Genomic DNA, 13,115 nt, shown 5'->3' with positions numbered 1-13,115 from the left:
ACAGGAGGCAAGGGAAGGGGGCAAGACGCAGAGGGGGCGGGGGGTAAGCATGAGGGTGGCAGCCAGAGGTCTGTGTCAGGGGCTGAATCACATCCCCCAAATTCATCTGTTGAGGTCCTAACCCTCAGGACCTCCGAGTGCGACTGTATTTGGAGATGGGGTCTTAGAGGTGGTTAAGTAAAGTGAGGCCATAAGGGTGGGTCCTAATCCAACAGGACTCATGTTCTTACAAGAAGAGAAAATCATGCCATAGATAAATACAAAGGCAGACAGTGGGAAGACGCAGGGAGAAGACGTTCACAAGACAAGGGGAGAGGCCTCAGGAGAAACCAACTGGCCGAAACCTTGATCTTGGCCTCCCAGCCTTCTGGAGAGAACTGATTTCTGTTGTTCAAGCCCCCATCTGTGGTGCTTGTTGGGACAGGTGACTAACCCAGGTGGGGAGGCAGCAATGACTGGGGCCACATAGGCCAGTGGGCCGCGAGGTCAGGGTGTGGGTCAGTCATCCCCATGGTGTGTCTTCTGCCCTCATGACCTCCTAGAGAAGCCACGAGCCCTGCCCAGCGCTGCGCAGCTCAGGGAGACACGGACGATGACAACTACACACACGAGAACCCGCCTTCACTTTCTTTGGCCTGGATGTGTAAGAAGGGGTGATCTGGAATCTGGAACACGAGGGTCCTGAGAGCGCACGGGGCACCCAGACAGGAGCACTGGTGTCTCCAGGGACTCATGAGATCACATTTCTGAGCCCCGCCGTTCAGCTGCCAGAGCTGGACTCCAACACTAACCGGGCAAGTGGAAGAAAGGGTCAAAGTTTATATTTGGTTCAAAAAGGACCAAACGTTTCAAATCCATACTTCTAAAGAACATCTGAACAAAGTGTAACAGGCTACTGGGAGGCCGCCAGCTGCGAGAGGAGCCACCCTCCTCTCCTCCCCTCCCTGCAACCAAGCCTGGGGCCCAGGGAGAGAGCAGCCCATCTGGGACACAGCCACAGAACCTGCGCCCCCAGGCCACAGCCAAACCATGTCACCCAGCCAGGACCGCAATCAGGGTGGAAGGAAAAACGGCTCCCAAGGCGGGCACTGCACTCAGAGCCGCCTGGTGGGATGGGGACGATGCTTGGGAACGGTCCTGAGGCCATCGCACTAGACCTGAGCTCCCCGCCGCTGCATGAAACCCAGATCCTAAGAAGATTCTAAGCGGTAGGAGCTCCTAGACCCCACCTCACACAGGACACTGAGGACCCTACTTCACACAGAGACTGAGGACCCCACCTCACACAGGAGAAGAAGGCACCCCCAGAGTGGCCACAGCTGCAGGCCACAGCTGAGCCAGGATTCAGGCCTGTCTGGATCCGTTCTGCCCATACCCACTGCCCAGCCAAGGTGAGGGAGAGGGCGGACGAGCCAAGAGAGAGAGAGTTCAGGGCCCGCGGCCTCTGCAGGATTCCTGCCTCTGCCTCACCCACTGAAGGCTGGAGGCCGCGAGAAGCAGAAGAGCTGCAGAGGGAGAGATCTAGAAGGACAGAGTCGCCTGCAGCCCGGGGCCCTTCCCACCGGCCTCACACCCATTCCGACCTGGGCGTCCCCTGAGCCTCGGGCACACTCAGCTTTTGGGGGCAAGGAGACTGTTCTGCCCCTTCCTTTCCCTTAAGTGTCGTCATAACACTCGTCTTAGTGACTTTGCCTCTTGGAGACAGACTCATCACTTTGATGTGTGATTATTTCAAGGTTGAATTCTTGCAATGAAATGTATCTTTAGAGCCTTGATTCACAGATCAATTCGGGATCTGACAACCGAGATGACAGACACTCGAGGCTGACGCGGCTCCTCCGAGCGGCCCCACTGCTGCAGGAAGCCACCTCTGCCCGGGGGACGGCCACACACAGCAAAGGGTCGCCCTGTTTACGGGTCACTCTTTAGATTTATACCTGGCCCTCCCTCCCAAAGAGCAGAAATCTTGATTCGCTGGTTACGTGGATATTTAAGACCCCTGGGGCTGCCGTCACAAGTGACCAGGTGGCCTAATCCAACAGAAGTATATTCTCCTGCAGCTCTGGAGGCCAGAGGTCCTTCGGGCGGCTCTGAGGGAGGATGGGTCCCAGGCCCCTGTCCTAGGTGCTGGTGGCTCCCAGCAATCCTTGGTGGTCCTCGACCAGCAGACGCATCACCCCAATCTTGGCCTCCACCATTGTACGACCTTCTCTGTGTGTCCTTTTCTGTCTCCTAAAGGACACTCACTGGATTTAGGGACCACCTTAATGGTCCCAATATGACTCCATCTCGATCCTTACCTTAAGGACACCTGCAAAGACCTTGTTCCCAAATAAGGTCATATTCTGAGGTTCTCGGTGGACATGGATATTGTGGGGACCCTAGATCACCCTCTGACTTGCACTTGGCTTTCAGGGTCCCCTGAACAGCCTTGGAGAGGCAAGGAGAAGTGTGGTGACACCGATGACACATGGCTGGCTGCCCCAAGGCGGGCCTTCCCCGACACGGAGAGCAGGCTTCTTCGGCCCTGCACAGCCCCCCACAACCAGCTCAGACCTGGCTTTGCTGTGGGATCAGGAGAGCCATGGGGGCCCATGTGGCACGCCAGCAGACGTGTCCTGATGACAAGGTTTTGACTGTATGTGGAGCTCCGCCCCCTCCACCAGCAGGAAGGGCCTCTGGATTCATTGTCTGTCCCTCAGACTCGAGGGCAGCGTCCCACATGGGACCAGGGAGACCCCCACGGTGCTCAAGACACGCCAGACACGGACACACTTGCACGACTTCTCGAGGCCACTGGCTGTTTCCCTCGCTCCCCTCCTCTCCTGCTCTTTCTTTGTAAAGGTCTCAGCACACGTCCCTGAAAATAAAACTAAAACCACTACGTCCATATTGTTGGGGGTTACAGCTGCATACACCCCAACCTTCTCCACAGGGAGGAAAAAAAGTTGCTAAGGAAACAGAACGGTTGTTTTCCCCAACCTCTTCGAACCTGAGGCAACAGTTTTAAAAGGCGCCGTAATTTATTTCTAAGTAGATAAAAGCATAGCATCAAATCATTATCAGACAGGAGCAAAGCAAAGCGGCTAATCTGGCTTTCATTTCACTCCATTTAGTGAAAAGCAGCTTTCGGCCGGGGTGGGAGGAGGAGGGACAGAAGGGAAGAAATAAAATACTAATGCTAAAAACGCCCTTGATGGAAATGATAAGGTTCCCTTTGAAAGATGGTGCGTCTTTGCGCAGGTGAAGCAGGGGCTCCCAGCCCTTATGGCAGATCCACCCGAGGAGCGGGCTGGGCCCCCGCTTTCTCGTGTAAATCACCTGGCGCTTCTGCACATGCCAGCTGGGCCAGGGAACTGACCACCAGGAAGTCAGAAGTTAGATGAAAATACTAGTCCACGTCTAGGGTGTCGGGGCAGGACACCTCAGGTTCATAAAGGAAGGAAGAAGGCCCGGGTTTTGCAACCCAGAGCGCAAGTGAACTTGACCTGGGCTTTGGGCCCCAGCAGAAGAGCCCCAAGATGGCAGATCACAGCCATGGCTTTTATTTAACACTGAAAATTTATCGCAAAAGAAATCTCTCAGGACTTCCCTGGGGGTCCAGTGGGTAAGACTCCGCGCTCCCAGTGCAGGGGGCCCGGGTTCCATCCCTGGCCGGGGAACTAGATCCCACACGCTGCAACTAAGAGCCCGTGTGCCACAACTGAGACCCGCGCAGACAAGATAAATAAATAATAAATAAATATAATTTTTAAAATCTCTCTTTTTTGTGAGAAAAGAAAAAGAAAAGGAAAAAGAAAGGGGAGGAAAAAACGCTCAGAACGGCATAAATTTTGACAAGCACAAGCCCCCATCTTGTGCCCAATTCTCACTCCTGGGAGGGGCTTCAAATCCTCACCAGCCCCCAAGAACAGAGGGGTGTGCGTGCCAGAGTGACCAGAAGGCCACAGTCCCCGGGGGGAGGGCGTTTGGAGGAGGGGACGGGAAAAAGGGCAAAGGGAAAGGTCCTCTGTGTGTAGAGAATCTACTTTTCTGACTTAAAAAAGCGTGGACAGCCCCCCACGCCCCCCGACCCAGCTGAGCCCAGCTTCACCAGCCCCCATGGCGCCGACGCGGTGGCCACTGGGGAAGGCAGGTCACTAATGTGGCCCCCGCTGCTGGTCCTGAGGCGAGGCACCTGTCCAGCCCAGCCCCGTCACCCCGAGAATCAGCCTGCAGCCCACAAGCCCGAGACCTGCCCCGGCCCCTCCACCCCTTCCCGTTCCCTTCTCACCCGCCACCCACTCAGTCCCTCCTTCTGACATCAACCAGCTCCACACCCTGCTCCTGCCTTTCCCCTTACAGACTTTATCACCACCCAGCCGACCGTCTATGTTGTACCCACTTTTTATCGTCTGAGCCCCCCAGGAGGTCAGCTCCTGACCTGGGGCAGGGAAGGTGTCCGTCTCAGGGCACCACAGTGTCCGCACCTCCTGCACAAACAGAGCCCGGAGGAGCGCCCACAGCCAAGGTCGGATGGATGAAAGAATGAACTAACGAGGGAGTGAGGGCCAGAGAATGGGCATCCCTGGCTGATGGCCTCTCTCTCGCCAAGGCCGGCCGCTGCTTCCTCGAGCGCCCCGCCACCCTCAGCTCCTGCACCTGCAGCCTGCGGGCCCCCCGGGCACAGTGGGGAGGGGCGCCCCCGACCCCACCTCCAGCCAGGGCAGGGCTGCTGCCGGCCCCTCGGCACAGCTCGCTGGGGACGGCGGCCTGAGCTACAGAAAGGCCTGAACGGCCCCCACTGCAGTCTCTGCCTTGCAGACTAGACGTGGGGTAAGGAAGCTGCTGAGGTCCCACCGCTGTGTGTGGGTGAAGTGCGCCCCCAGCGGATCTGCCTCTAGGAAGAGCAGCGGCCCCTAGATTACCCGGCTCTTGGAAGCATCTGGAAATGGGAGGAGATGAAACGAAGCGTCCCCTGCCCACCTCCCCCCCACACCGCGTGCCCCCAGGACAGCAAGCAACTGGGCTCCAGAACTGCCTTCCTTCCTAAACACACTCCCCGCCGGGGCCTGGTCCCTGGTGGCGGGGCCTGGGCCTGGACTGGCCCGGGGCGTGGATGAGCTGAGATCGGGCCGTGCGCGCGGCAGGCGTGCAAAACGCAGAGGCCGCCCTTGAAAAGACAACAGGGAGCATCGAACAACAGACAGACGGGCCCCGGGGTGGGTCCTCACGCTGCAGACTGGCAGATAGGCCTGAGGCAGTTCTCTTCTCCAGAATCCAACTCCACGCCGCTCTTTGGGGGCACACGCCCGGCGGGGAGGACCGGTGGGCAGGAGGCTGCAGGGTGCTGCAGGGTGCTGCTGGGTGCTGCAGGGGCCCCTCCCGAGGTGGCGCGGTTGGCCTCCGTTCCAGTGCAGGTGCCGTCCGTAACCCCGCTGACGGGGCTGGGGTCTAAATCAGGCTCCCTGGGGGCAGCCGATGCCCCGCTCCTGCCTACGGTGCGTCTGACCCTGGCCGCCTTGCTGACCGTCTCTCCAAAGAGCCTGCCCGCTCATTTCCCCAGGGCTCATACTGCTCTCAATCACGGGGAGCTCCCCTGGGTTCACGGTGCAGAGAGAGACCCCCCCACCATGGGCCACTTTCCATGGGAGTCTGGTCTCCCGTCTGTACATGCGCACAGCTGGCTACCACCCTGCTGTCTCCTCACCACCCCGGGGCTGGGACAGCGCGCTTCCTTTCTGTCCATCTTTCCAACAGACTGAAGGTAAAGTTTCTGTTTCTAAGCCCTAATCCGTCACTTACTCTGCCGATTCCACCCCTGGGACGCTCCCCGTCCGGCCACTTCTCACCATCCCCACCAGCAGCGCTGGGGCAAAGATGACTAGCTGCCCCGCTAAACCTTCCCCGCTCCCCCGCTAGGGATACCATCCCCCAAAGTCAACTGGACACACGACCGCCTGGAAGAAAGACAACATTTCTGAGACCCCTCGGAGCTGGGTGTGGCCAAGTGACTAGGTTCTGGACAACAGGATGGGGGTGGGCAGTACAATGCCCCCTCCCCGCCGGCCTGACCTGATCCCTGGACGCCGTGACTGGGTGACCTCACGTGGTAAAGGGGATGGAGTTAAGGATCTTGAGACAGAACGGTTGTCCTGGATCTTCCAGGTAAGTCCAATATCATCACGGGGGCCTTACAAAGGGAGGCAGGGGGACCAGAAGCAGGAGAGGTGACAACAGAAGCAGAGGTCAGAGCTGCCCTCCCCTCAGGTCAGGACTAAGCAGCCTCTCCCAGAGGCCACAAACCATGGGCCACCTGACTGTCCCTCGGCAACGTCATCCTCCAGGGAAAAGGAAGCTTATGCTGCAGACAGAAAACTCTGACAATGGTGAAAACAGCAGAAAACGCTCAAGAAAACTGCCAAAAGAGAAAACGTGTAAAAATTTCATATTTCGTACAACGTTTTTAAAAGATGTGAAACAATACCAGCATAAAAAACATTACATAGCAAATAATAGTGTTTGTATAAAACTCAGTTTACAAACATAATTTTATCATTTAAAATGATTCAGAAAATACATTTTGCTGACAGTAAATCCTAACATCACAGACGGCGACAATCCCCCGTGTGCCGCAGAGAGAAACGGGCCCCGGGTACACTGGGGCCCGCACGTTCACATTCAGGACTCCAGTGGGGCTGCTACGCGGTTGGTACTGGCAGCAGCCTGACTGGGTGGGAGCATCGCAAACGGCTAAGGGCACGGCGACCCCCACCTCCCTCAGCCAAGTCCACGGTGCCGAGTTCCGGGACAGGAGCCTGACCCCGAACAGCGAACAGCGGCAGGACGGCCCCCGCCGCTCCTTTACTGGTAGATGACCTTCACGCAAAACGTCTCCTCGTTTTTGTCTTCGTAGTCATTGATGTAAATCAGAATCTCCTCCTCCCCGGCCTTCTGACGGGACGCAAACCGCAGGCCGATGGTGTAGGTCTCGCCTCCGCCGACCTGGCAAGAAGCATCGCCGTCCTAGCGCCCACCCTGCTGACCCCCCTCTCTCTCTTCCAGCCACTTCCACACAGGCGTACACACATTCCCCAGGCTCACAGGCCCCAGAACATACACTCATGATCTGAACCAAGTTTCCCAGCGTCACTGTCAAAGCCCTCCCAGCTACTCCTCCCAAAGCCCCGGGAGACACGTCACTACACCCTCCAGCGAGGGACAGACCCGGATCCGCCCAAGCCACTGCTCACTTTCCTTGAAAGAGTCACAGGAGATAAAGGCCTAACTTGCCAAGCAGTCTGGATGAAACTGTTGCAACACTGCAGGGAAGGTCGCCCCCAGGACTTCCCCCGCCGGGGCCTGGGTGTTGGGTCAGAGGCCCGGGCAGAGTTCAGCAGAGGGTGCCCCTGGGGGCCACAAGCGCCTCACTCGGGCCACAGGCCATTTCTCCCCCAGGACTTGCTGACGCCCCCAAGGCAGGGTCCCGGGAGAAGCAGCGCCCAGGCCCCCCACCCTGTGCAGCCCCGCACCTGGAAGGCGTCCTCCTTGAACTGCAGCAGGCGGGGATGGTCGCTGTGCAGGCGGTAGGCCCTTGGGGAGGGGTAGGGGTTGGTGTAGGTGATGCGCTTGTTGGCGCCCTTCCCGGCCCCGGCAGGCAGAGTGATCTCAAAGGCCTGTGGGGAGGGCAGGCGTTGGCCCCGGACTCCTTCTCCAGCCACTTCTTCCCAAGCCTGCCCTGCGCTCCTGGGCCCCAGACGCTGAATAAATACGGCAGACAAGCCCCCCGAGTTCCGGGTCGAGGGGCTCACGGTACAGGAGGAAACACCCACCCCCCAGGCCCCCAGCCAGAGGGGCCGGGAGGAGGAAACGCCGGCCTCGATCTGGGCAGGCCAGGTCACAGGACACACCACCCGAACCGTGTGGCCCACGCGCGTCTCACGTCAGACCTTGGAGATGAGGGGTGGGCGGCAGGAGAGGCACACGAGCCACGAGGCCACCAGCTGGTGGGCGTCCACGTCGACCAGGTTGAGGTGCACGAAGCGGCTGCCCGCCTTGCGGGGCCTCACGCCCACGTGCAGGTCCTGCACCCCGTGAGGGGGCAGCACGAAGACGCCTTTGGGGTCCGTCTTCAGGAACAACAGAGGAGAAGCAGGTCGGGAGGCAGCCCCTCGAGTCATGCAGACGAGGGGTTTCCTGGGCACGCAGCCCAGGGGCTGAGAGGGTCCCAGGGGAACCCCTGCGCTGGGCGGGAGGTCCCCTGGCCTGCATGGGGTCAGAGGTAAGAAGGCCCGATCTGAGGCCAGACCGGACCTCACCACCAGCACCCATGCCTGCGGGTCACAGTCTGTGTCCCCATCTGTGCGGGGCGAGTCCCCTCCCACACAGCGTGACCCCCTAAGTGTCAGAGCGGCCTCAGGAGAGAGAGCTTAGCCAGACCCAGCTCTGAACCCTGGCCTGCTGGCAGGGCGTCCCCATCACCCTCGTTATCCAGATGTACGGTTGCAGCCGCACTGATTCCAGAGTAACTGTTAACATTTACCTCCCAACAATTCTACAAATTCACCTTCAGGGCTTACGTGTCTCTCATCCCACGACGCACATCTCATAAAGGGGATCTGAATGAAGACTCTATCAAAGTCTTCAGGACCGACCACCAGGCCGCAGCCCAGCTCCCACCCCCTCCCCGGGGTGGGCAAGGGTGGGGAGGGACCAGGGTACACCCGCAAAACCCAACAGCCAACCGCACGCACCCCCGCTGAAGGCCATACCGTCAGCTCCTGGGGGTGGGAGCTGAAAGCCCTCACTTTCCTAACTGTCTGCGTGCCCCGGAGGACAAGGGCCAGGCGGGTCCGCTGGCCTGTGACACAGGAGACATCCACACGCTGCAGGGAGTGCAGGTGGACCTGCCAAGTCTGGACGGGCGTCGCCAGCCAGCGGTCCCTGCGCGGGCAGAAGTCACTCACGGTCGGGCGAGGGCAGTACACCAACCGCGGGGGAGGGGCCCCGAGGAAGCTGAAAAGGCGGCCAGGAGGGCGGGCTGGGGTCCAGCCGCCGTCACCCACTCGGCCACCTTCCCTCCAAGGTGGAAGCTCTCAGGCGGGTCTGCGGCCTCTGCGTGACTTTGACCCTGAACAGATACTCTGGAGGCCGGGCAACGTGGGCTTCTGCAGATGTGCACCTAGGCCAGCTTAATCCCAAACCAGGCCTGGAGCAAAGTCCATGGGGAGCACAGCGTGGATGAGAACGTGGGCTTGGAGGTCACGTGGGCCTGAGCCTGGGGCCCGCATGAGCTGCCTGGTGCCCAAGGACACTGACCCTTGGTTGTAAATGGGGCTCAGCATCACCTGCCCACGGGCCGTCAGGACAACAGTCTGTGGCCACCACACAGCAGGTGCAGGCTTGGTGCTGCCCCTCAGCCGGGTGGGCACTGAGCACAGGAGACCCCCGCCCGTTCCCATGAGGGCTGCACCAAACCCTCCAACCTGCACCGGTTTTAAAGGGTCTCGAGGGCTGGGAGATACGACTTAGAGGAAAAGGTAAAGGGACCGGGGTCATTTCACCCAGTCCTCGGGCATCAAAGGAAATGATGTCACCTTCCACCTCCCCTTGGGGGGCCTGGGCAGGACCGCCGCCTGCATTCCCTCGGACTCGGGGAGGGGACCCCAGGGACAAGGGCTGCCTGGGCCGTCCTGGCACTGTGCTGGGGCAGAAGCAGCCTCGAGTTTCTCTCCTGGCTGGGCTCCCAACGTGTCCCTTAGGCTGTGGTGCCGCTCTGAGCAGAGGCACCCTTGCAAGACCCCGGCCAGTCTGAGAAACTCACTTCATGTGGCCAAAGGCCTGATGGCCCCCACCCCCATCCCAAGTTTAGAGGCAGCCAGGGCTGGCCCACTTCCAGTGCCACCAGCAGTCCCCAGCCTGCCTCCTCACTGCCTTCTCCCACCCTCCAGCCCACCAGGGCCCACGTACTCACGCGTAAATGGTGACAAAGAAGTCTTTGACCTCCGGGCTGGGACCACTGGCCACCTTCAGGAACACGTCTTGTGGCTCCCTGGGGCCCTGCCAGACAGGGGTGGGGGTGCACATCACAGCCACACTACTGCCTCTCTGCTCTGACCCCAGCCCCCCAAGTCTGCAGGAAGCAAACGCAGGTGTGAACCAGGCCCCCTCCCCCTAACACGTTTTTCATTTTCTGTACTCGTCAGAATTCACTGTTTTTGTCACTACAAAAGAGAAAAATCATTAGCTTCTTGATTTCATATCGAGTTTAATAATGATATTCCGCAGGAGACTTCACCCAGTTTCCCAACCAATCATACGTTATGGCCGCTGTCCTTACACAAAGGCAGCTAATAAGTGCCTTAATCACCCCTCACTTTATTCAGTTTGCCTCACGTCTTTTTTTTTAATTGAAATTCAGATAATCAAGGAAGTGATCTGCTAGCAGAAAAAATGAAAACTCATTCATAAAGCTCTCATGGCGATGTCAAAGCAGCCCTTCAGCATCTTAGAAAGAAACCACTTAAGCAAAAACCCCAAATGAAGAGGCTGCAGGAGACCAGGGGTGCAGACAGTGGGCGGGACCTGGAGGGGAAGGATTTTCCCGGGAGGGCGCTACAGAACTTACCATGTTCTGGGTCTCACAAATGACATTCGGGTCACTACATCGTACGTAGACCGGGGGGTCCTCACCGGGCATCCCCACGGGAGCACCTGGAGTGGGGAATATCACAACAAATGTCTTTTCCCGAAAGCCTGGGCCATCACAGGTGTTCAACGAAACCTGCTGGGGGATGGACACTGCCGCCTGCGTGGACACTGGCCCTTCCGTTCCGAGCCGCCTCCCCGGGGACTCACCCCAAGAGACTAACCAAAAGGAAGCGGGGGTGCCATGGAGCCAGTGCCAGGTGTAAAAGACTCGGATCTGTTCTAAAGGCACCGGCTGGAAATGAATCAGCAGGTGCAGGGGAACCCGGAGAGCTCTCCAGGCCCAGGACTGAGGGCAGAGCAGAGCCTGACACCAGAGGCCGGGCAACCTTCCCAGGGCTGTGGATTTCAGAACGGAATCAGCCTGCCAAGGGCGCCTGTCATCTCAGAGGAGGTGAGACGGTCACCATGTCAAACAATCAAACGACTGAGGCAAGCGGCAGAATTTGCAGCTGTGCCCTGTGCTGTTAAAGAGCATCGCAGGGTGATGCAAGGACACCACTCGTCGCCCTTGGGGAGAAGCCTTTTCCACCTGTTGAACCTGCCAAATGCCAGCCATGGGGACAGCGGGACCTGCCTGGAAGCGTGTGCCAGGGCAGCAGGCGGATGGCCTTCTTCAGGAAGGTGAGCTCTGGGTGGTAGAAGCGGAAGACCTGATCCACCACGTGGGGCTGCAGCTCCACAGTCAGGCAGAGCACGGCGAGGGGCTTGCCGTTGCCTGCGCAGAACAGAACCTGCCGGGAGAGCAGGTGGCGCAGCATCGGGACCCACACGAGGGCTGTGGGCAGCTGCGTGCACGGTGCCTCCCTGGACGGACAGGGACGGGGTCCCCATGGGGTCCGCTCACGCCCACGAAGTGGGAAGGACAGGCGTGGTCAGATGCACGGGGTCTGCAGCCGTAGGTGCCCACCTGCGAGGACTGGCCCAGCACAGGGTCCACATGCTCAGACCACGCACGGCTGCCACTCCTGCCACTTCCCGGAGGGGAGGGACGTGCCAAAAAGACCAGCGAGAAAGGTCTGCAGCCCCAACTCCCCCGCCGACGCACCCGCTGCCTGCAGGCTGGGAGGATCTGGATACTAACCTCACCAGGTCCTCGTGGGTGGGAGCAGAGCATGTCCCCCAGAAGGTAAAAGGGGGCTGTGCTTAAACCCAAAGGGCCAGAAATACAAACTTCCTTTAAAAAAAAAGTTACTAACTAAAAAAATTTATTTGTCCAATACAGGTCCTAATTGGGAACACGATGCAGCCGGTGTCTTTATTCCAGGACTTGGCCAGCCCAGTGAGCTCTCAGGGCCCAGGACAGAGGGCGGCACACGGCCAACCCCAAGACGGATCACCCTTCCCACATCGGTTGGCGCCAAGCTAGGGCCCCCAGACAAACCTTCCACGTGGGAAAGGACGCTCTTGCACTTTGGTGAGTTTTATCGTGAAATCTTTTAGATGTGTAACGGGACCAATTACAACTGGGCAGCCACCCACGAGGCCACGTGGGCTTGGAACAGGCACCCGGTGCACACTGCCCAGCCTCTGCGCCCTCAGCACCCTGCCCGTCCGCCCCAGGGAGCCCCTCCTGAACTCGTCATCACCGTCCCCCATTTTTCTTCACCATTCTCCCCTCTTCGGGTCTTTAAGCGACCCACAGTGTTGGTTCTGCCTTCTTGGAGCATCACCTGAAGGCCACTGCCCCATGCGTCTCTTCCCACATCTGCTGGGAGGCGAGCCCCACCACTGCACCCTCATGCCTGGCAGCTGTGCCCTGACACTCCTGCCGGAATTTCACCGCTACGCTGGGACTTCAGCTCCACAATGACCGACCATTTATTTAGCTGTCATGCACACAGACACACACAGACACACACACAGACATACACTCCTCAGCTCTCTCTGCTCAGAAGGACCGGAAGCAAGGGCACCCCAGTCGTAATGAGCCCTCTCAGCACCCAGACTTCAGTTTCTAAACACCATTCTCCGCTAAAAGAAGCCTTAGATAAACGGCTGATTCCAGAAATGGGGCAGGAAAATGGAAGACGACTCTGGAACATCTTGTGCGCCAGGCACGAAGGAAGTGCTCCAAGAATGACAGGGACATGTCAAAAGGACAGAGGGGCCAGCTTGAAGCCGAAGCCGCCGGGACAAGATGAGCAGCAAAACAAAGAAAGACAGGAACAAATTACAAGCCACTGAATGAAACAGGAATTCATGGTCCATAACGCTGACAAACAAACTTCAGGAATGAACGGATGAAGGCAAAGTGCCGCCTCACTTAGAACAAGGAAGGAATGACGCAATCTGCAAGCCACCAATGGGCAACCGTCGCGCAAGAGTCATCAGTGAAGAAATTCTAAAAAGAATGTCTCTGTGTATAACTGGGCCACTTTGCTGTACAGCAGAGGCTGGCAGGACATCGTAAGTCAACTACACTTCAG

General features: G+C 58.6%; 1 protein-coding gene across 9 annotated transcripts in view; it reads right to left on the bottom strand.

The window, feature by feature from the left end:
- Positions 1–6,403: 6,403 nt before the first annotated feature.
- NPHP4 (nephrocystin 4) overlaps positions 6,404–13,115 on the bottom strand; it is a 137,712-nt gene continuing 131,000 nt past the window's right edge. For 7 of the 9 annotated variants that reach the window (XM_022598816.2, XM_022598817.2, XM_022598819.2 and 4 more), the window contains 7 exons: positions 11,264–11,420; positions 10,607–10,692; positions 9,953–10,038; positions 8,751–8,922; positions 7,929–8,108; positions 7,512–7,655; positions 6,404–6,984 (listed from right to left, as the gene is read on the bottom strand). In XM_022598816.2, coding sequence (XP_022454524.2) covers positions 6,844–6,984; positions 7,512–7,655; positions 7,929–8,108; positions 8,751–8,922; positions 9,953–10,038; positions 10,607–10,692; positions 11,264–11,420 — 966 coding nt within the window. In that variant the 3' untranslated portion in view covers positions 6,404–6,843. Of the gene's footprint in view, positions 6,985–7,511; positions 7,656–7,928; positions 8,109–8,545; positions 8,598–8,750; positions 8,923–9,952; positions 10,039–10,606; positions 10,693–11,263; positions 11,421–13,115 lie in introns of those variants that run through there. The other 2 variants (XM_022598818.2, XR_002648075.2) reach the window with 2 other exon arrangements.

Source organism: Delphinapterus leucas, chromosome 1 (genome assembly GCF_059928025.1).
Source record: "Delphinapterus leucas isolate spDelLeu-1000000601 "Yukka" chromosome 1, BTC_Dleu_Yukka2, whole genome shotgun sequence".
NCBI lineage: Eukaryota > Metazoa > Chordata > Mammalia > Artiodactyla > Monodontidae > Delphinapterus > Delphinapterus leucas.
This window is presented reverse-complemented; position numbering and strand designations above follow the sequence as displayed.